The sequence below is a fragment of the Ranitomeya imitator genome, chromosome 2 (genome assembly GCF_032444005.1).
Source record: "Ranitomeya imitator isolate aRanImi1 chromosome 2, aRanImi1.pri, whole genome shotgun sequence".
In the NCBI taxonomy this organism is placed as follows: Eukaryota; Metazoa; Chordata; class Amphibia; order Anura; family Dendrobatidae; genus Ranitomeya; species Ranitomeya imitator.
The window spans coordinates 199,245,440-199,267,500 of record NC_091283.1 but is presented as its reverse complement, the minus strand read 5'-3'; the positions used below and the strand labels follow the sequence as shown (position 1 = coordinate 199,267,500).

Genomic DNA, 22,061 nt, shown 5'->3' with positions numbered 1-22,061 from the left:
GTCCATCTGTAGTATGAAACGACGACCAATCAGTTTGGCTGCATTTGGCTGGATCTGAGCATACAGTATGGCGGCTCTGAATACCTCAGAATTCATTCGGCTGCTTCTGTCCTGTGTCACATCATCAATAAACACTAGTGACCCAGTGCCACTGGCAGCCATGCATGCCCAAGCCATCACACTGCCTCCGCCGTGTTTTACAGATGATGTGGTATGCTTTGGATCATGAGCTGTACCACGCCTTTGCCATCCTTTTCTCTTTCCATCATTCTGGTAGAGGTTGATCTTGGTTTCATCTGTCCAAAGAATGTTCTTCCAGAACTGTGCTGGCTTTTTAAGATGCTTTTTAGCAAAGTCCAGTCTAGCCTTTTTATTCTTGATGCTTATGAGTGGCTTGCACCGTGCAGTGAACCCTCTGTATTTACTTTCATGCAGTCTTCTCTTTATGGTAGATTTGGATATTGATACGCCTACCTCCTGGAGAGAGTTGTTCACTTGGTTGGCTGTTGTGAAGGGGTTTCTCTTCACAATGGAGATTATTCTGCGATCATCCACCACCGTTGCCTTCCGTGGGCGCCCAGGTCTTTTTGCATTGATGAGTTCACCAGTGCTTTCTTTCTTTCTCAGGATGTACCAAACTGTAGATTTTGCCACTCTTAATATTGTAGCAATTTATCGGATGGGTTTTTTCTGTTTTCGCAGTGTAAGTATGGCTTGTTTCACCTGCATGGAGAGCTCCTCTGACTGCATGTTTACCTCACAGTAAAACCTTCCAAATGCAAGCACCACACCTCAAATCAACTCCAGGCCTTTTATCTGCTTAATTGAGAATGACATAATGAAGGGATTGCCCACACCTGTCCATGAAATAGCCTTGGCGTCAATTGTCCAATTACTTTTGGTCCCTTTAAAAACAGGGTGGCACATGTTAAGGAGCTGAAACTCCTAAACCCTTCATCCAATTTTAATGTGGATACCCTCAAATGAAAGCTGAAAGTCTGATCTTCAACTGCATCTGAATTATTTTGTTTAAAATTCATTGTGGTAATGTCTATAACCAAAATTAGAAAAATGTTGTCTCTGTCCAAATATATATGGACCTAACTGTATTTATTTATTTTTTTCCCATCAGATTCAACCACAACTGCTGACAAATTGCCACAAACAAAAACAGCTTACTCTAGGAGGTACTTTGTGTACAGACATCTTGAAAAAGAAAGCACAGCTCAATCTATGAGGCACCTGGTATAGTGACATAGTAACATAGTAACATAGTTAGTAAGGCCGAAAAAAGACATTTGTCCATCCAGTTCAGCCTATATTCCATCATAATAAATATCCAGATCTACGTCCTTCTACAGAACCTAATAATTGTATGATACAATATTGTTCTGCTCCAGGAAGACATCCAGGCCTCTCTTGAACCCCTCGACTGAGTTCGCCATCACCACCTCCTCAGGCAAGCAATTCCAGATTCTCACTGCCCTAACAGTAAAGAATCCTCTTCTATGTTGGTGGAAAAACCTTCTCTCCTCCAGACGCAAAGAATGCCCCCTTGTGCCCGTCACCTTCCTTGGTATAAACAGATCCTCAGCGAGATATTTGTATTGTCCCCTTATATACTTATACATGGTTATTAGATCGCCCCTCAGTCGTCTTTTTTCTAGACTAAATAATCCTAATTTCGCTAATCTATCTGGGTATTGTAGTTCTCCCATCCCCTTTATTAATTTTGTTGCCCTCCTTTGTACTCTCTCTAGTTCCATTATATCCTTCCTGAGAACCGGTGCCCAAAACTGGACACAGTACTCCATGTGCGGTCTAACTAGGGATTTGTACAGAGGCAGTATAATGCTCTCATCATGTGTATCCAGACCTCTTTTAATGCACCCCATGATCCTGTTTGCCTTGGCAGCTGCTGCCTGGCACTGGCTGCTCCAGGTAAGTTTATCATTAACTAGGATCCCCAAGTCCTTCTCCCTGTCAGATTTACCCAGTGGTTTCCCGTTCAGTGTGTAATGGTGATATTGATTCTCTCTTCCCATGTGTATAACCTTACATTTATCATTGTTAAACCTCATCTGCCACCTTTCAGCCCAAGTTTCCAACTTATCCAGATCCATCTGTAGCAGAATACTATCTTCTCTTGTATTAACTGCTTTACATAGTTTTGTATCATCTGCAAATATCGATATTTTACTGTGTAAACCTTCTACCAGATCATTAATGAATATGTTGAAGAGAACAGGTCCCAATACTGACCCCTGCGGTACCCCACTGGTCACAGCGACCCAGTTAGAGACTATACCATTTATAACCACCCTCTGCTTTCTATCACTAAGCCAGTTACTAACCCATTTACACACATTTTCCCCCAGACCAAGCATTCTCATTCTGTGTACCAACCTCTTGTGCGGCACGGTATCAAACGCTTTGGAAAAATCGAGATATACCACGTCCAATGACTCACCGTGGTCCAGTCTATAGCTTACCTCTTCATAAAAACTGATTAGATTGGTTTGACAGGAGCGATTTCTCATAAACCCATGCTGATATGGAGTTAAACAGTTATTCTCATTGAGATAATCCAGAATAACATCCCTCAGAAACCCTTCAAATATTTTACCAACAATAGAGGTTAGACTTACTGGCCTATAATTTCCAGGTTCACTTTTAGAGCCCTTTTTGAATATTGGCACCACATTTGCTATGCGCCAGTCCTGCGGAACAGACCCTGTCGCTATAGAGTCACTAAAAATAAGAAATAATGGTTTATCTATTACATTACTTAGTTCTCTTAGTACTCGTGGGTGTATGCCATCCGGACCCGGAGATTTATCTATTTTAATCTTATTTAGCCGGTTTCGCACCTCTTCTTGGGTTAGATTGGTGACCCTTAATATAGGGTTTTCATTGTTTCTTGGGATTTCACCTAGCATTTCATTTTCCACCGTGAATACCGTGGAGAAGAAGGTGTTTAATATGTTAGCTTTTTCCTCGTCATCTACAACCATTCTTTCCTCACTATTTTTTAAGGGGCCTACATTTTCAGTTTTTATTCTTTTACTATTGATATAGTTGAAGAACAGTTTGGGATTAGTTTTACTCTCCTTAGCAATGTGCTTCTCTGTTTCCTTTTTGGCAGCTTTAATTAGTTTTTTAGATAAAGTATTTTTCTCCCTATAGTTTTTTAGAGCTTCAATGGTGCCATCCTGCTTTAGTAGTGCAAATGCTTTCTTTTTACTGTTAATTGCCTGTCTTACTTCTTTGTTTAGCCACATTGGGTTTTTCCTATTTCTAGTCCTTTTATTCCCACAAGGTATAAACCGCTTACACTGCCTATTTAGGATGTTCTTAAACATTTCCCATTTATTATCTGTATTCTCATTTCTGAGGATATTGTCCCAGTCTGCCAGATTAAGGGCATCTCTAAGCTGTTCAAACTTTGCCTTCCTAAAGTTCAATGTTTTTGTGACTCCCTGACAAGTCCCCCTAGTGAAAGACAGGTGAAACTGCACAATATTGTGGTCGCTATTTCCTAAATGCCCAACCACCTGCAGATTTGTTATTCTGTCAGGTCTATTAGATAGTATTAGGTCTAAAAGTGCTGCTCCTCTGGTTGGATTCTGCACCAATTGTGAAAGATAATTTTTCTTGGTTATTAGCAGAAACCTGTTGCCTTTATGCGTTCCACAGGTTTCTGTTTCCCAGTTAATATCCGGGTAGTTAAAGTCCCCCATAACCAGGACCTCATTATGGGTTGCAGCTTCATCTATCTGCTTTAGAAGTAGACTTTCCATGCTTTCTGTTATATTTGGGGGTTTGTAACAGACCCCAATGAGAATTTTGTTACCATTTTTCCCTCCATGAATTTCAACCCATATGGACTCGACATCCTCATTCCCTTCGCTAATATCCTCCCTTAAAGTGGACTTTAGACAAGACTTTACATAGAGACAAACCCCTCCTCCTCTCCGATTTTTACGATCCTTTCTAAACAGACTGTAACCCTGTAAGTTAACTGCCCAGTCATAGCTTTCATCTAACCATGTCTCGGTTATTCCCACTATGTCAAAGTTACCTGTAGATATTTCTGCTTCTAGTTCTTCCATCTTGTTTGTCAGGCTTCTGGCGTTTGCGAGCATGCAGTTTAGAGGATTTTGTTTTGTTCCAATCTCCTCACTGTGGATTGTTTTAGAAATGTTCTTACCTCCCTTCTGAGTATGTTTTCCTGGGTCGTCTTTGTTCGAGTCTAATGTTTTTCTTCCCGTCCCCTCTTCTTCTAGTTTAACGCCCTCCTGATGAGTGTAGCGAGTCTTCTGGCGAATGTGTGTTTCCCAGGTTTGTTGAGGTGTAGTCCGTCTCTGGCGAGGAGTCCATCATACCAGTAATTCACACCGTGGTCCAGGAATCCAAATCCTTGTTGTCTGCACCATCGTCTTAGCCAGTTGTTTGCATCAAGGATCCTGTTCCATCTCCTGGTGCCATGCCCGTCTACTGGAAGGATAGAAGAAAAAACTACCTGTGCATCCAATTCCTTTACTTTCTTCCCCAACTCTTCAAAGTCCTTGCAAATTGTCGGTAGGTCCTTCCTTGCCGTGTCATTGGTGCCAACATGTATCAGAAGAAATGGGTGGACGTCCTTGGAGCTGAAGAGCTTTGGTATCCTATCGGTCACATCCTTGATCATCGCACCTGGAAGGCAGCATACTTCTCTTGCAGTTATGTCCGGTCTGCAGATGGCTGCTTCGGTGCCTCTCAGTAGTGAGTCTCCCACCACCACCACTCTTCGTTGCTTCTTGGCTGTACTTTTTGCTGTCACTTGTTGCTGTGTGCCCTTTTCTTTTTTGCTTGCTGGTATTGCTTCATCCTCAGGTGTGCCATCTTCATCCTCTACAAAGATTTGATATCGGTTCTTCAGTTGTGTGGTTGGTGATTTCTCCATGGTCTTCTTGCTTCTTTTGGTCACATGCTTCCAGTCATCTGCTTTTGGAGGTTCTCTGACACTTTTTGCACCTTCTGTGACCAGTAGAGATGCTTCTGTTCTGTCTAGAAAGTCTTCATTCTCTTTGATGAGTTTCAAAGTTGCTATTCTTTCTTCCAGACCCCGCACCTTTTCTTCTAAAAGGGCCACTAGTCTACACTTCTGACAGGTGAAATCTTGACATCTTGACAAAAAAAAAATAGCACAGCTCAAATCTATGAGGTGCTTGGTGTACCGACATCTTGGCAAACAATAAGGCCGGCGTCACACTTGCGAGTTTTACGGACGTAAGAGCGCAGAAACTATGTCCGTAAAACTCGGAAAAAATACGGCACAATTATTCTCCATGCCCCTGCTCCTATCTGCCGTATTTTACTGATCAGTATTATACGGCTTTCTACGGCCGTAGAAAATCGCAGCATGCTGCGTTTGTCACCGTATTGCGCAAATAAAACGCCAATGAAAATCTATGGAAGCCCCCAAAAATACGGATTACACACGGACCAGCAGTGTGACTTGCGAGAAATACGCAGCGGTGTTCTATAGAAAAGCCGGTAATTCAGTGCGGTGTACAGTAAAATCACACTGACAGCTTCCAGTAGAATAGGTAGAATAAATATGTACACATAGAATAGGTGTGTATATATATATATATATATATATATATATATATATATATATATATATATATATTTGTCAGTGAGACACATATGTATATATATTCTTACTTCATACAGCCGCGATATAGCAAAAAGCCGGTAATTCAATTACCGGCTTTTGCTTTCTCCTTCCTAAAACCCGACATGATATGAGACATGGTTTACATACAGTAAACCATCTCATATCACCATTTTTTTTGCATAATCCACACTACTAATGTTAGTAGTGTGTATATGCAAAATTTGGCCGTTCTAGCTCTTAAAATAAAGGGTTAAATGGCGGAAAAAATTGGCGTGGGCTCCCGCGCAATTTTCTCCGCCAGAGTAGTAAAGCCAGTGACTGAGGGCAGATATTAATAGCCTGGAGAGGGTCCATGGTTATTGGCCCCCCCCCTGGCTAAAAACACCTGCCCCCAGCCACCCCAGAAAAGGCACATCTGGAAGCTGCGCCTATTCTGGCACTTGGCCACTCTCTTCCCATTCCCGTGTAGCGGTGGGATATGGGGTAATGAAGGGTTAATGCCACCTTGCTATTGTAAGGTGACATTAAGCATAATTAATAATGGAGAGGCGTCAATTATGACACCTATCCATTATTAATCCAATTGAATGAAAGGGTTAAAAAAAAACACACACATTATTAAAAATTATTTTAATGAAATAAAAACAAAGGTTGTTGTAATATTTTATTTAACGCTCAATCCAATCACTGAAGACCCTCGTTCTGTGAAAGAAAAAAACATAATAAACCAACAATATACTTACCTTCCGCAGATCTGTAAAGTCCAACGATGTAAATCCATCTGAAGGGGTTAAAACATTTTGCAGCAAGGAGTTCCGCTAATGCAGGCTGCTCCTTGCTGCAAAACCCCGGGGAATGAAGCTAAATATAGGTCAATGATCTATATTTAGCTTCATTTGCGGTGAGGCGCCCTCTGCTGGCTGTTCATAGATCGTGGGAACTTACCTAGAAAGCTCCCTGGCTTTCTAGGAAAGTTCCCACGATCTATGAACAGCCAGCAGAGGGTGCCTCACCGCAAATGAAGCTAAATATAGATCATTGACCTATATTTAGCTTCATTCCCCGGGGTTTTGCAGCAAGGAGCAGCCTGCATTAGCGGAACTCCTTGCTGCAAAATGTTTTAACCCCTTCAGATGGATTTACATCGTTGGACTTTACAGATCTGCGGAAGGTAAGTATATTGTTGGTTTATTATGTTTTTTCTTTCACAGAACGAGGGTCTTCAGTGATTGGATTGAGCGTTAAATAAAATATTACAACAACCTTTGTTTTTATTTCATTAAAATAATTTTTAATAATGTGTGTGTGGTTTTTTTAACCCTTTCATTCAATTGGATTAATAATGGATAGGTGTCATAATTGACGCCTCTCCATTATTAATTAGGCTTAATGTCACCTTACAATAGCAAGGTGGCATTAACCCTTCATTACCCCATATCCCACCGCTACACGGGAATGGGAAGAGAGTGGCCAAGTGCCAGAATAGGCGCATCTTCCAGATGTGCCTTTTCTGGGGTGGCTGGGGGCAGGTGTTTTTAGCCAAGGGGGGGCCAATAACCATGGACCCTCTCCAGGCTATTAATATCTGCCCTCAGTCACTGGCTTTACTACTCTGGCGGAGAAAATTGCGCGGGAGCCCACGCCAATTTTTTCCGCCATTTAACCCTTTATTTTAAGAGCTAGAACGGCCAAATTTTGCATATACACACTACTAACATTAGTAGTGTGGATTATGCAAAAAAAATGGTGATATGAGATGGTTTACTGTATGTAAACCATGTCTCATATCATGTCGGGTTTTAGGAAGGAGAAAGCAAAAGCCGGTAATTGAATTTTTGCTATATCGCGGCTGTACGAAGTAAGAATAATAATAATAATAATAATAATAATTTTTATTTATATAGCGCCAACATATTCCGCAGCGCTTTACAAATTATAGAGGGGACTTGTACAGACAATAGACATTACAGCATAACAGAAATACAGTTCAAAACAGATACCAGGAGGAGTGAGGGCCCTGCTCGCAAGCTTACAAACTATGGGGAAAAGGGGAGACACGAGAGGTGGATGGTAACAATTGCTTTAGTTATTCGGACCAGCTATAGTGTAAGGCTCGGGTGTTCAGGTAAAGCTGCATGAACCAGTATGTAGCAGTACAGAAACAGAGGGCTAATACTGCATAAAGTGTATGAGAACATGATGCGAGGAACCTTTTTTCTTTTTTTTTTTTTATTATAAATAGGCCACACAGGGATCGTTAGGTTAATGCATTGAGGCGGTAGGCCAGTCTGAACAAATGAGTTTTTAGGGCACGCTTAAAACTGTGGGGATTGGGGATTAATCGTATTAACCTAGGTAGTGCATTCCAAAGAATCGGCGCAGCACGTGTAAAGTCTTGGAGACGGGAGTGGGAGGTTCTGATTATTGAGGATGCTAACCTGAGGTCATTAGCGGAGCGGAGGGCACGGGTAGGGTGGTAGACTGATACCAGGGAGGAGATGTAGGGTGGTGCTGAGCCATGCTGAGCTTTGTGGATGAGGGTAGTAGTTTTGTACTGGATTCTGGAGTGGATGGGTAGCCAGTGTAATGACTGGCACAGGGTAGAGGCATCGGTGTAACGGTTGGTGAGGAATATGATCCTGGCTGCAGCCTTCAGGACAGATTGGAGCGGGGAGAGTTTTGCAAGAGGGAGGCCGATTAGTAGAGAGTTACAATAGTCCAGACGAGAATGAATAAGTGAAACAGTAAGAGTTTTTGCAGAGTCGAAAGTAAGAAAAGGGCGAATTCTAGAAATGTTTTTGAGATGCAGGTAAGAAGAGCGAGCCAGTGATCGGATGTAGGGGGTGAATGAAAGGTCAGAATCAAGGATGACCCCAAGGCAACGGGCATGTTGCTTTGGAGTAATGGTGGAACCGCACACGGAGATGGCAATGTCAGGCAAAGGTAGGTTAGTAGAGGGAGAGAACACGAGGAGTTCAGTTTTTGACAGGTTTAGTTTCAATATACATATATATAATATATATAATATGAATATATATACATATATGTGTCTCACTGATGTATATATATATATATATATATATATATATATATATATATATATATATGTGTGTCTCACTGATATATATATATATATACACACACAGCATATATGTTTTTATTTTTTTTTTTAACACATGGATCCCTTGTATAGGCGTATGTCGGTTTGGCAAGCCTGCGATAAAAACACGCAGTACGGCTGCCATACGGATTACATACGGAGGATGCCATGCGCAAAAAACGGTGACACACCCTGCCTACGGAGGAGCTACAGACCACTATTTTTGGGACTTTTCAGCGTATTACGGCCGTAATATACGGACTGTATTTGCATACGCTGAGTGTGACGCCGGCCTAACTCAGCTCACTCTATGAGATAGCTAGTGTACTGACATCTTGGCAAAAAAACTCTGCTCAATCTATGAGGCATCTGTTGTACCGAAACCTTGGCAAACTAACTCAGCTCAATCTACGACGTAGCTAGTGTACTGACATCTTGGTTAACAATAACACTGCCAAGATGTCGGTAAACCAGTCACCTCAGATTGAGCAAACAGTAACTTGTCTCAATCTATGAGGTAGCTAGTGTACTGACATCTTGGCCAACAATACCACTCCTCAATCTATGAGGCGTCTGGTGTACCGATACCTTGGCCAAAAAACTCAGCTCAATCTAGGAGGTAGCTAGTGTATGGACATCTTGGTTAACAAGGACACTGCTCAATCTATAAGGCGCCTGGTGTACTGACATCTTGGCAAACAGTAATTTGTCTCAATCTATGAGGTAGCTGGTGTACCGATATCTTGGCAAACAATTACTCAGCTCAATCTAGGAGGTAGCTAGTGTACTGACATCTTGGCCAACAATACCACTGCTCAATCTATGAGGCGTCTGGAGTACGGACATCTTGGCAAACAATAGCTCCACTTAATCTAGGAGGTACCTGGTGTGCCAAATTAATGACAAAAGAATGGACTCATTCAGCTGTCAGTTTTTCACGTACGAGTGCTATCCATTTTTGTTTTCTAGGCTAACATTTGCGCATACGAGTGTATGGGGCTGGTCACATGTCTGTTTTTTCCTCGGACTGACTCGTCCATGCAAAATTGGAGACTTGTCTGATATTGATTCAAGTGTCAGATCAAAATCTGCAATGCAGCTGTATGGGTCAGTTAAAAAGGTGTGACCGCATTTGGGTACCATCCATGTGCTGCTTTTTTTCCCCACTGACTGATTGAAAGAGGGTGGAGAGACGACACACTAACGACAGTCCATTTTTCACATACGTAAAAAAAATATGTAAGTTTGTGGTCTCTAGCTGCGTTGTCAGCTGATGAAGAAATGTCAAATGCCAGAGATAATAGAAAATAACGTTTTATTATTTTTCCCACGCGTTTCAAGTTGTAGCCCACTTCTTTTGGAAACAAAAAACATGTGCTTATACAGGGTTCCCAAAATTTTATATAGACGAACATTTTGAAAGAAAAAAAAAAAAAAAAACAAGCGACAAGAAAGACACAATGTGATGCGTCAGAGTTCATAGGGTAGACACATCATGCGATTTAAGTGAGAAAAATATGCATGTGAATGTATATATGTAAGAATAAATGAATAAACAGCTAGACATAGAAATGGAGGGAATTTAAAAGCATAAAATCTATTACTATACAAAAATGTCATGCAATAAATGTACTGTTACAAGACAGGGTCTTTCTTTTCTTATACTTCACTACTCCTGTGGAGAAAAATATTTTATCTTATTTCCCTTATTCGAATGCTGAAATTATTGTGAAGTAAAGTGGTGGAGGTCATTTACTCATGAGACTAGAAGGAGATGTTGGATCTGAGATTGAGGAAAGACCTAAAAGCTGGAGGGAGGAAGAATGGGAAAACATAAAAACATACCGTAAATAATGTGGTGTGTTGAGCAAAAAAATAAAATTAAATATTTTAATAAGTGAATTTGTTATATTGGTCCAAGTTGGACGAATGATATGAACACTTAACAGACCACAAATTCTCCATGTTTTTAATACTTTTTTGTGAAATCACCGGTTGCTCTATAGCAGCCACACAACCGGGGATCAGGTTAGCATAGTCATACCCTCCTTGATTATTATTACCGGATAAGACCTTATTTTTGCGCTTTTTTCTCCTCCTCTGTTTATATCAGAGATTACAATACTCACACCAATTTAGAGATTAATCTATTCACTCCAGTTGAGAAGCTGCTTGTTGGTTAATAATTCAGGAGTTGGACCCCTTGAATAGGACAGCGATACCCCATTTTAAAAGCAGGCCAGCAAAATCATGTTTTCAGATTACCCCCTTTAAGATGGCCAAAACTCTCATGACGAAACCTGTATCTGTGTTGTCTAAACATAATCAGAACAAGATTTTACCCTGAGTACTCCTATTCACTAAGGCTAAGTTCACATTTGCGTTGTGCGGTGCAGCGTCGGCGACAACGCACAACGCAAATGTAAACGCATGCACAATGCAGCGTTTTGTGACGCATGCATCCACTTTTGCATGGTTTTTGGCGCAGAAAAAACTTCATCATGCAGCATCCTCTGCGCCCTGACGCATGCTCCACAGTGACGCATGCGTCACAAAACGCAAGAGCAACGCATGTCATTGCGCCCCCCCCCCATGTTAAATATAGGGGCGCATGACGCATGTCTCGCCGCGGCTGCACCCGACGCAACGCTAATGTGAACGTAACCATACTGCAAGCAATGATCATGAAAATGGACTGTATTTCAAAGTTACACAAACTAAAGAAAGATGACAACAGAAAAACTCTTCGGCTGCCTAAAATTCCCTTCTACAAAACATAACTTCCCCAACCCCACCAGCTGCCACATACCTGAACAGACAGAGTTCACTTCCAGTTTTTTCAGTGTAGACTCAATTTCCAGTTTGTGGGTGGTCCATCCAAAGACAATGTCCTGCTCCAGTTTGTGGCATAGTGACAACCTTTGTATCTGGTCCCGACTGAGAACCTTCGCCCAGACATTGAGACCAGTGATATTACCGCTAAAAGATTCCTTTTCTTTAAATGTCCCACCATAAGAGTCTTGATCCTGTCCAATGATAAAGATACCCCCCCTGATGATGTCCTCTGACGCAGAGATCTTGGAGGAGACTTTCCATCCACCATCGGCATACAGACTCATGGTTTCATTCCGTTTTTGCCAAGTTATGCAGAAATGATGCCACTGTCCATCGTTAGAGAATATAGAAGAAAATCCTGAATGTTGGCCATGAATTATGACAGCAAACCGAACAAACCCATCCTCATCGCTCATCCCACGTAGCTGAAACTCATTGATAAACTTCTTCACCGCATAGGAGAAGACAGTTTCAAAATCTTTGCTTGTGTTATCCCACTGTATATGGGCACAAACTGTGATGTCATGAAAAGATGGGAAGGTTGCCATTAACTTGGCATATTTGGTATCGGTTCTCTGCTCAAAAACCAAAGCAGTAAGTGGCCGCAGATCTAAAAAGAGAAGCAAAAAAACACTAAGTACATACAAGTCTCAGGGTACATTACCGCATGCCTCCTCCTGCTTGACTGACAACACCTTTTCCTGAAGTCACACAGAATGGAAGCCGTCAGTTAAGCAGGAGGAGGCAGTGATGGGCGGGGAATAGAGCTGGAGTGACAGGCTTCAGATCTACCAATAGCTCTTCAGGCAAAATCCTGCTGCTAGAGTCTTACTAAATACAATCCTCAACATTGAAATTGCAGTACTATCAAGGAAAAGTTGTGTATTTATGGAATTTTCAGAATATGCAAATTATGAAATGGAAACTAAATTTTAAAAACCATCTCATTTTATTCAGTATCAAGTTTGAGCGCCACATGCAGAAATCAATGAGGTTATGAGGAATGTTCATGGGTAGAGATGGGCAAACCCAAACTACAATGTCCGATGTTTGTACCAGACAGTCCGTGATTGGGTCTGAACACCGAAGAAGGACTTTCTACTGAAGTTTGTTGTATTCTTCAGGATAAGTCCTTGGTGGTGCAGAGGAGAAATAATTTTTTTTTTTTTTTTTTTTTTACAGTTCAGTATCAATTATTTTCAATGGGTTCCGGTTTTGGTGGAAGTTTGGGTACTGTTTTGGCACCCGAATAGAACTTTTTAAAAAGTTCGGGTCAGGTACCAGAACCCAAACTTCCACAGGTCCACCCATCACTGCACATAGGTAAGCAATTCATCAAGATCAGCTGCTGGCAGCTCCCTTTGAAATTGCCAGCCAATGACATCCCAGATATGCTCTTTGGGAGACACTGCAGATCATATTAGTTTGTTTAGGTCATGCAGGCTTGCTCATTGTATCATGAGCAACATGCATTGTTGTATTGAAAAACAGCTCCAGGGACACATTTACATTTCCCTTGTGAATGTCTCCTCATGGTTTTGCCATTGTGGTCTCCAGACCAATTTACATCTATTACTGCAACTAGAATAAAAGTCTGCCTGATCGCTGAAGAAGCTAGACCTCCATTGCCAGCTTGATCTGCATCATGATAGTCTGATAGCAGTGGCATGAGGTCAACGGAGAACCTATAGCTGGGCATCTGGCTTGTAGCCCAATGTGGCGCAAAGGACTTCTGATGGTGTGTGTGAAAACAATCATGCTTGAAATCAAGATATGCAATGTTTAATTGGAGAACACAAAATATATCACTATGCGCCATTCTTCAAATCTTACAAAACCACGTGGGCAATGCCATATGGGTCCTTATCTCAGGACTACAATGCAAGGTGTCAATGTTCGATAACTGGATTCCTCTAGTCTCAACTCCAGGCACAATAGCAGCTCCCAGTTACATAGCTGGTGGTAGAACCAGTGTTACAGCCATTGCTCCAAAGCCTCACAGGAGCAGTTTTTCAACTCCAAGCCAGTCCGCATGTTGCTTGTGATTCTGTAAACAAATATAAGCCACGTATAGGGTGTATAACAATATAATACCCCTAGAAGTCCTCAGACAACAACAGGCAAACCAGCTAAGAGAACAACTAATATATATAACTAAAATATAACTTTTATTAGAGCCATACTAAAATATCCAATGGATAATGACATCACTTGTGAACAGTGCAAAAAAAGTGCTCAAATAACCAGTGCTCTATTAAAAAATGGTTTTGTCTCACCACATGATCTTCTTTCCGGGAGTATCCACTATAATGTCTCATGGGGGAGGGGGAAAGAAAACAATGTCTCTATACTACCCCAGTCGTGCCCCTGTGTGGCTCCCGCCCTGACAAGGGCAGTTCCCAAGTCAGTCTGTTATGTTGTACCCACCACGATAAGGTAAACCTCCCTACGCGTTTCCTCTCCCATATGGGAGAATCCTCAGGGGAACTAATTATAATATATGTGTGGGGAATTGTTTCTTTTGGAGATAAGGGAGTCCCTGCGTCGGCAGGTAACACCCGTGTCAAATGCTCGCAGTGACGGCACAGACTTCTGGTAGGGTGAGACAAAGGACTGAATCCTCCCACCTAAATACCCCATCAGGGAACCCCAGTGTCCTACCTCAGTTCCGCTCCTACACGTGCTTCCAACAGGTAGAAGTTCTTAGTTGCAGTGATTGCCAAATAATCCGCCAATCACACTCTGCGTGTGTGTCCCATTCCTCTGCCGGCCTATGACTGCCTTTCACACATTGCCCGCTCACTATGGGCAATTGCGCATGCGTGCGTCGCGCTCCGCCCCCGTATCTCCGGCTGAAGCATAAGTGCAACCCATATATGTTACCCCCCTTCCTTCCAGTAGCCCGGGGAGGCGCATTCCTGTAAAACGTGCATTCGCCAAGAGTATACCCGCCATGCATCCTCATTCTTAATATATCGCCAGACATACCGTCCTACCTGCCCCGCTCTTACACATCTCTCTAATCAAGCAGGCGCCGTTCAGGTTCACCGATGTCATGGTAACCGCTCCAAGTATACGGAACCATGCCGCTCATACAGAGTTTCCTTGGGGCCGGATACGGCGTAACACGGTAACCTGGCAACACACCAGCGTCATGCTGTGACTTCACACGCCATGCACGGGTATGAGTCACATAAGTTAGATCTACCAGCGCCGGTATGACTATTGCCAGTATCGCGCTGGGGTATCTGTTGTGGCACGCAGTATTGGTCTAACATCTAACATTAACCAGCGTGACTGGATAAGTACCCATATCTATATATACACCACGGTGGGACGATACCATGATACTAATAGGGGCCATCGCTGGTATTCACCAGCCCGACATACCTACAGGGAAGATAAATGTTCCACCATCCCTATACTCCACTCTATATGCAAGACCAATAATATGACCTAAGCATAAGATATACCATGTACATTTCGGCACCTGTTATACAACCAATAATGATGTTCTATTACCAACTAAGGCACTTCATTTGAGACCTGAAAAGTGTAAGTTTGATAATACGAGGATAGGAAAAACTAATGATCTCACAATAATGTCATATTAAATGTAAGTATATGACTTGCTGGAGTACCCAATAAGATAGATAAATGAGATATCCACCCCTTATGTCATTATCCATATATATAAAATATCCTAAACTCTCTGTTTCAAACCATATAAAGTACAGGTCGGAGAGAAATTTATATAACACGTACACAGCAAGGGCTGCCATACGTATATGGTCATAATAGACCCAGTATATCCTGTTTTTATTGACTGGAAAGCATGTCCCACGACCAGAACCTACTCTAACTGTATGCATTCACAATACGTAAAAAAGACCCTTATACCAAAAAATATGAAGATAACCAAAAAGCACTCTTCATCCTTGAGCTCCACTCCAAGGACCAAATAGTCTATACTTCTATTTATAGAAAGCACCTGTAACTCAACTGCTCATTTAAACCATGGGGATGGCAGGTATCCAAGCGAAATATCCATCTCGCTTCTTTCTGAAGCAGGATCCTGTCAAAATCTCCCCCTCTTCTGGGTGGTTTGACCTTCTCAATCCCCATGAATTGTATACTTTTAATGTCACCATTATGTGACCCATTTACATGTCTAGCAACAGCCGTGTCCCTTCCATTTCGGATGTCACCCAGGTGTTCTCCTATTCTCCTTCTGAACTCTCTAATAGTTTTTCCAACGTAAGACATGCCACATCTACAAGAAATGCGATAAACGATGCCCCTAGTTCTACAATTAATGAAGTCTCTGATTTCAAAGGACCTATCAGGTCCATCAAATTTTTTGCCAACCAATATATGTTCACAAGCCACACAGTTCCCGCAACGATAGCTTCCCTGAGTTCTGACTGGTAACCACATTTTTTCTGCTGAGGGTGCGACAAAATGACTGTGCACCAAACGATTACCTATTGTTCTACTTTTTCTGTATGTTATCTGTGGTCTCTCACCTACAAAGTCCCTTATGTCGTCATCCATCTGCAGGATACCCCAATATTTTTGGATGGTTTCTCTCACCATTTGGGCCCCATTGTCATAAGTGCATATCAGCCGTGCCCTCCCATCCAAATTTGCTTCCTTTTTCCTGGGTACCATAAGTTCTCTCCTCTCTTTCTGATTGGCATTTTTAAAAGCTTCCCTCAGTATTTTATCCGGGTACCCTTTGGTTAAAAACCTCTGGCGGAGATCATCCGCCTTCACTTTAAAGTCCTTTGTACTTGAGCAGTTTCTTTTAAGCCTCAAATACTGGCCTTTGGGTATTCCCTTTTTCAGAGAGTAGGGATGATGGCTTTCCCACCTCAACAGGGAATTCGTTGAGGTGGGTTTACGGAAAATGGTGGTCTCCAAAGTGTCCCCCCCTTCCGATTTGGTAATCAAAACATCCAGAAATGCTAGCATCTTTAGGTCAATTTCATATGTCAGTCTCAGATCCATCTCATTATGATTTAACACATTGACGAACTCCTGGAACTCTGCTACCGTACCTCTCCATAGAATAAAAACATCATCAATAAATCTGACCCAAAGGTCAATATGATTGGTCAGATATGTGTACTCCTCAGAAAAAACGATGGTGTCCTCCCACCAGCCCAGGAACAAATTAGCGTAACTTGGCGCACATGGATTACCCATGGCGGTGCCCCTGAGCTGGTGGAGGACTTTACCATCAAAACTGAAAAAATTATTCTGCAAAACAAATTGAAGGAGAGAGGTGACCAATTCATTATGGGGGATATATTGACATCCTCTGGTAGCTAAAAAATGCTTAACTCCCATAATTCCAAACTTGTGTGGAATCGACGAATACAATGCTTCGACATCCACACTAGCCAAATATACTTCTGGCTCAATACTGATACTGTCCAACTTATTCAACAAATCAGTCGTGTCTCTAATATATGAGGGTAAGGAACTCACAAAAGGTCTGAGTATCTCATCTAGATATACACCCACATGATGACTCGTACTCCCAATGCCCGAAACAATAGGTCTACCCTTAAGGGGACATATCCCCTTATGTAGTTTAGGGAGGGCATAAAAGGTCGCCATTACTGGATGTATAGGCAGTAAGTAGGAGTATTCTTCTTCACTGATCAGCTTATTCTCTCTAGCTCCATCCAAGATACCTTTAAGTTCTTTCTTTGTGGCCTCAACTGGATTATTGGACACTCTCCTATAGGTTGTTTGGTCATCCAAGAGGGCGAGGCACATGTCTCTGTACCCATCCACAGTCATAACAACTACGTTTCCCCCTTTGTCAGAGGGTTTGACAATTATGGATGTATCTTCCTCAAGTCTCCGAAGTGCCTCCACCTGTATTTTTGTTAGATTATGTCTCACACGTGCTGCTTCCCTCTGTCTGATCTCCTCAGTAGTTAGATTCAAGAACACATCAATGGCCGAAACATCACTGCCTGCTGGCGGCATCTTAGTGCTCTTTTCTTTCAAAGTTGAAAAGGGGCCCTGTCCACTAAAAGATGGTGGAATCTGATCTAAGTTGGCCAACAGTTGGACCTCTTGAAGAATATCCACTGGAATGTTTAAATTAGCACACATCCTTTTTTCCTGTTGTTTAAAAAATTTATGCCACCTTAACTTTCTGACAAACAAATTGATATCTTTAACACAATCAAAGATAGAAAAGTCCGTTGTTGGAATAAACGATAATCCTTTACTAAGTACCGTCATTTCAGCTTCACTTATAACTCTGTCTGATAGATTGACTACCTGTCAAGCAGCCTAAACATGGATTGTAGGGTCTCCGGACTAGTCGCTCATTGAGCACATCTGGGAAGTCATTGGTGGGAAATTGCACAGGGAGCCTCAAGTGCATTCAACGTGGTTGAACATTCCCCATTCAATCATTAATATCCTTATTGACGGCCATCAAGGCTACAAATCTGGGAATTTCTGTTCATGGCGCTTATACTCAATACAGGTAAAATCGAGATGTTTGGAAAATTTTGCTTTTATTCCATCAATTGATATGCATATCATTAACCCCTTCATGGACGGCACAGCTAACCACTCCTTCATGCATGGCGCAAGTCAGTAGTGGGTGTATAAAGCCCCATATTCAACAGGTCATGGCTGTGTATTACAGCCAGGACCTACATCTAACAATCGTGGGTAGTTAGAAGCGCAGCCTGCGATTGGTAACCTGTTAAATGCCACTGTCAAACTCAGACAGTGGCATTAACAATGCACCAGTAGAGGAGAACGTCATTCCGTGCGCCATCAGCACACCCGTGATGTAATAGTGGGTTGCTGATGGGTGGTTATGGCAGCAGGATGGTCTGTTGAAGAACCCCATGCTCGTCATTACAGAGCTCCCCTGAAACCCAGCCTCTGGCCAGGCTTCAAAGAGGACCATGGTTTTCACTATACTGTGTGCAGAATTATTAGGCAAGTTGTATTTTAGAGGATTATTTTTTATTATTGATCAACAACTATGTTCTCAATCAACCCAAAAGACTGAAATATCAAAGCTTAATATTTTCAGATGTTGGAGTGGGTTTTTTTTAGATTTGGCTATCTTAGGAGGATATCTGTTTGTGCAGGTAACTATTACTGTGCAGAATTATTAGGCAACTTAATAAAAACAAATATATTCCCATCTCACTTGTTTATTTTCACCAGGTAAACCAATATAACTGCACAAAATTTAGAAACAAACATTTATGACATGCAAAAACCAAACCCCCAAAAATTAGTGACCAATATAGCCACCTTTCTTTATGATGACACTCAGCAGCCTCCATCCATAGATTCTGTCAGTTGCTTGATCTGTTTATGACCAACATTGCGTGCAGCAGCCACCACAGCCTCCAGAAACTGTTACGAAAGGTGGACTGTTTTCCCTCCCTGTACATCCTACATTTTATGAGGGACCACAGGTTCTCTATGGGGTTCAGATCAGGTGAACAAGGGGGCCATGTCATTTTTTCTTCTTTGAGACCTTTACTGGCCAGCCACGCTGTGTAGTAGTTGGAGGCATGTGATGGACCTTGTCCTGCTTGAAAATCATGGTTTTATTGAACGATACTGACTTATACCTGTACCACTGCTTGAAGAAGTTGTCTTCCAGAAACTGGCAGTAGGTCTGGGAGTTGAGCTTCACTCCATCCTCAACCCGAAAAGGTCCAACAAGTTCATCTTTGATGAAACCAGCCCATACCAGTACCCCACCACCACCTTGCTGGCGTCAGTCGTAGTGGAGCTATCTGCCCTTTACTGATCCAGCCTCTGGCCCATCCATCTGGCCCATCAAGAGTCACTCATTTCATCAGTCCATAAAACCTTTGGAAAGTCGGTCTTAAGATATTTCTTGGCCCAGTCTTGACGTTTTATCTTATGTTTCTTTTTCAGAGGTGGTCGTTTTTCAGCCTTCCTTACATTGGCCATGTCCCTGAGTATCGCACACCTTGTGCTTTTTGTTACTCCAGTAACTTTGCAGCTCTGAAATATGGCAAAACTGGGGGCAAATAGCATCTTGGCAGCTTCACACTTCATTTTCCTCAATTCATGGGCAGTTATTTTGCGCCTTTTTTGCTCAACACGCTTCTTGCGACCCTGTTGGCTATTTGCCATGAAATGCTTGATTGTTGGGTGATCACTCTTCAAAAGTTTGATAATTTCAACACTGCTGCATCCCTCTGCAAGACATCTTACAATTTTGGACTTTTCCGAGCCCGTCAAATCTCTCTTCTGACCCATTTTGCCAAAGGAAAGGAAGTTGCCTAATAATTAAGCACACCTTAAATAGGGGGCTGATGTCATTAGACAACACCCCTCCTCATTACAGAGATGCACATCACCTGATTTACTTAATTGGTAGTTGGCTCTCATGCCTGAACTGCTTGGAGTAGGACAACATGTATAAAAAGTATCATGTGATCAAAACACAACTTGCCTAATAATTCTGTACACCGTGTATATGCAGCAATGCTGTGGCATCGCCATATAAATACAATCCTTTAGGGAATTAAAAATTGTAGAGAACAGTAAAAAAATAAAAATTAAAAAGTTCAAATCACCCCTTTTGTCCCATTAAAAATAAAGATAAAAAATACACAAGTGGTAACACCGCATTCATTAAAGTCCGATCTATCATCTATCAAAACAATTAACTCGATTGGTAAACACCGTACCAGAAAAAAAAAAAAACACCACAAAGAATGCTGCAAAAAGCAATCAAAACATTACATCTCAAAATGTTATCAAAAACGTTGTCTCACCATGCAAAAAATAAGCCATCACACAGCTCCATTGACTGAAAAATAAAAACGTTTTGTGTCTTCACTACTAAAATAAGCATGGACATGTTTGGTATTGCCTTAATCTTACTTTTGAGTATAATCTTAATGAGAGGTCATTTGTTCCACAAAATGTATATGGTAAAAACAATTTAAAAAAAGCTAATGTCAGAATTGCGGTTTATTCATCATTTCTCCTCTGCATTTGGAATTGTTTCCCTATTTTCCAGCACTCTACATGGTAAAATGAATGGTGTCATTTAAAAGTATAATTTCTCCTGCAAAAAAAAAACAAAACCCTGATTTGGCTATGTGGACAAAATAATAATAATAATAAAAAAGTTATGGCTATGGGAAGGAGAGAAAAAAAAACAAAAATGCAAAAACAGAAATTGGGCATGTCATGTAGCATTTCAGAGCAAAACGCACGTCGGTGTGGTGGGTCCCCTGTTACTGCTCTCAGGTTAATCTACCTCCTTTTGTCCTTGAGTTGCATAATAGGCTACTGGCTGTTCTGCATTGCCTTACATCTATGTTATATTGTATGTACTTCTGCAACTATGCGGTTATATTATAGCAAATGGTGCAATGCGATCTGTCCTACTAGCCATTGCCTTCTGACGTACTGAGGATATCTCCTCATTTTCCCTGGGACTGTAATTATAGTGTGCTGTATTTACTAGGGAATACATGTTCACCGGACTAATTCTGTAGTCACACTGAAAAGGTTTATGTACATATGTACAATGTGGTAATTGATCACCATTCAGTGTCTGTATCAGACATTTTTTATTACTTGGAGTAATAAACTGTTAGGGCTAATTTCCGGGTGTACCCACCTTTCTTTTTTCTGTACCTTGTGGTATTTTGTTTTATATTTTATATACATTATTTTATATGGATTTTCAATAAACTTATATTTTAAATTGGTTACTTTGGCCATAGTTAAAGCACGTCTTTTTGAAGTTTTTTTCATGTCATGTAGGAGAAAAAAAAAAAAAAAAGAAAAATCCAGCTTCATAAAATTCCAAAAAAATTCCCAAAAAATTCAAGGACCGCTAAAAAAAAAAAAAAAAAAAAGAACCATTTCGTGGATGGACAAAGCAACGAGTTTCAAACAAACTTTTTTTTTTTTTTTTTTTTTTTTTAGCGGTCCTTGATTTTTGGGGGGAATTTTATGAAGTTGGATTTTTGCTTCTTCTCTTCGTCATTCACAAGTGTTCTTTTGGAATTTTTGCTTCATAATGACTACAGCCTGGGTGAGCTGGTTTTTCTTGCTCTTTCATGTCTTAAAGGAGTTAACATTTCCATTCTATCCATCTATAACCCAACTTTCTTGTTAGTGTTGCAATTACAATGTTGAGTGTATACACCTCTTTCAGACTACTATTAATATAACGTGACATGTTTTCTTCCCCTGTGATCTTACCTGGCTTCTTCTCCTCCTTCAGCCAAATAGGGAATGTAACTAAGTTTCCCGCTTGGTCCTGCAATGGTCTGGATTCAGAAAGCAGAGATGCAAATTTGTACTCGCAGTATTTTTCAGCTTGCTTGTAACTAAGCGGTTTGTTGACATACTCGTATACTGCTTGACCGGTTTCAATGAAATTATCAAAGGATTTAGCTCCTG

At 41.4% G+C, this 22,061-nt stretch overlaps 1 protein-coding gene across 1 annotated transcript in view; it reads right to left on the bottom strand.

Moving 5' to 3' along the window:
* Positions 1-22,061, bottom strand: part of ADGRD2 (adhesion G protein-coupled receptor D2) — a 238,968-nt gene that overhangs the window by 211,772 nt on the left and 5,135 nt on the right. Inside the window, exons 3-4 of the mRNA XM_069748470.1 lie at positions 21,861-22,058; positions 11,575-12,210 (exon numbers count right to left, since the gene is read on the bottom strand). Coding sequence (XP_069604571.1) covers positions 11,575-12,210; positions 21,861-22,058 — 834 coding nt within the window. The remainder of the gene's footprint in view (positions 1-11,574; positions 12,211-21,860; positions 22,059-22,061) is intronic.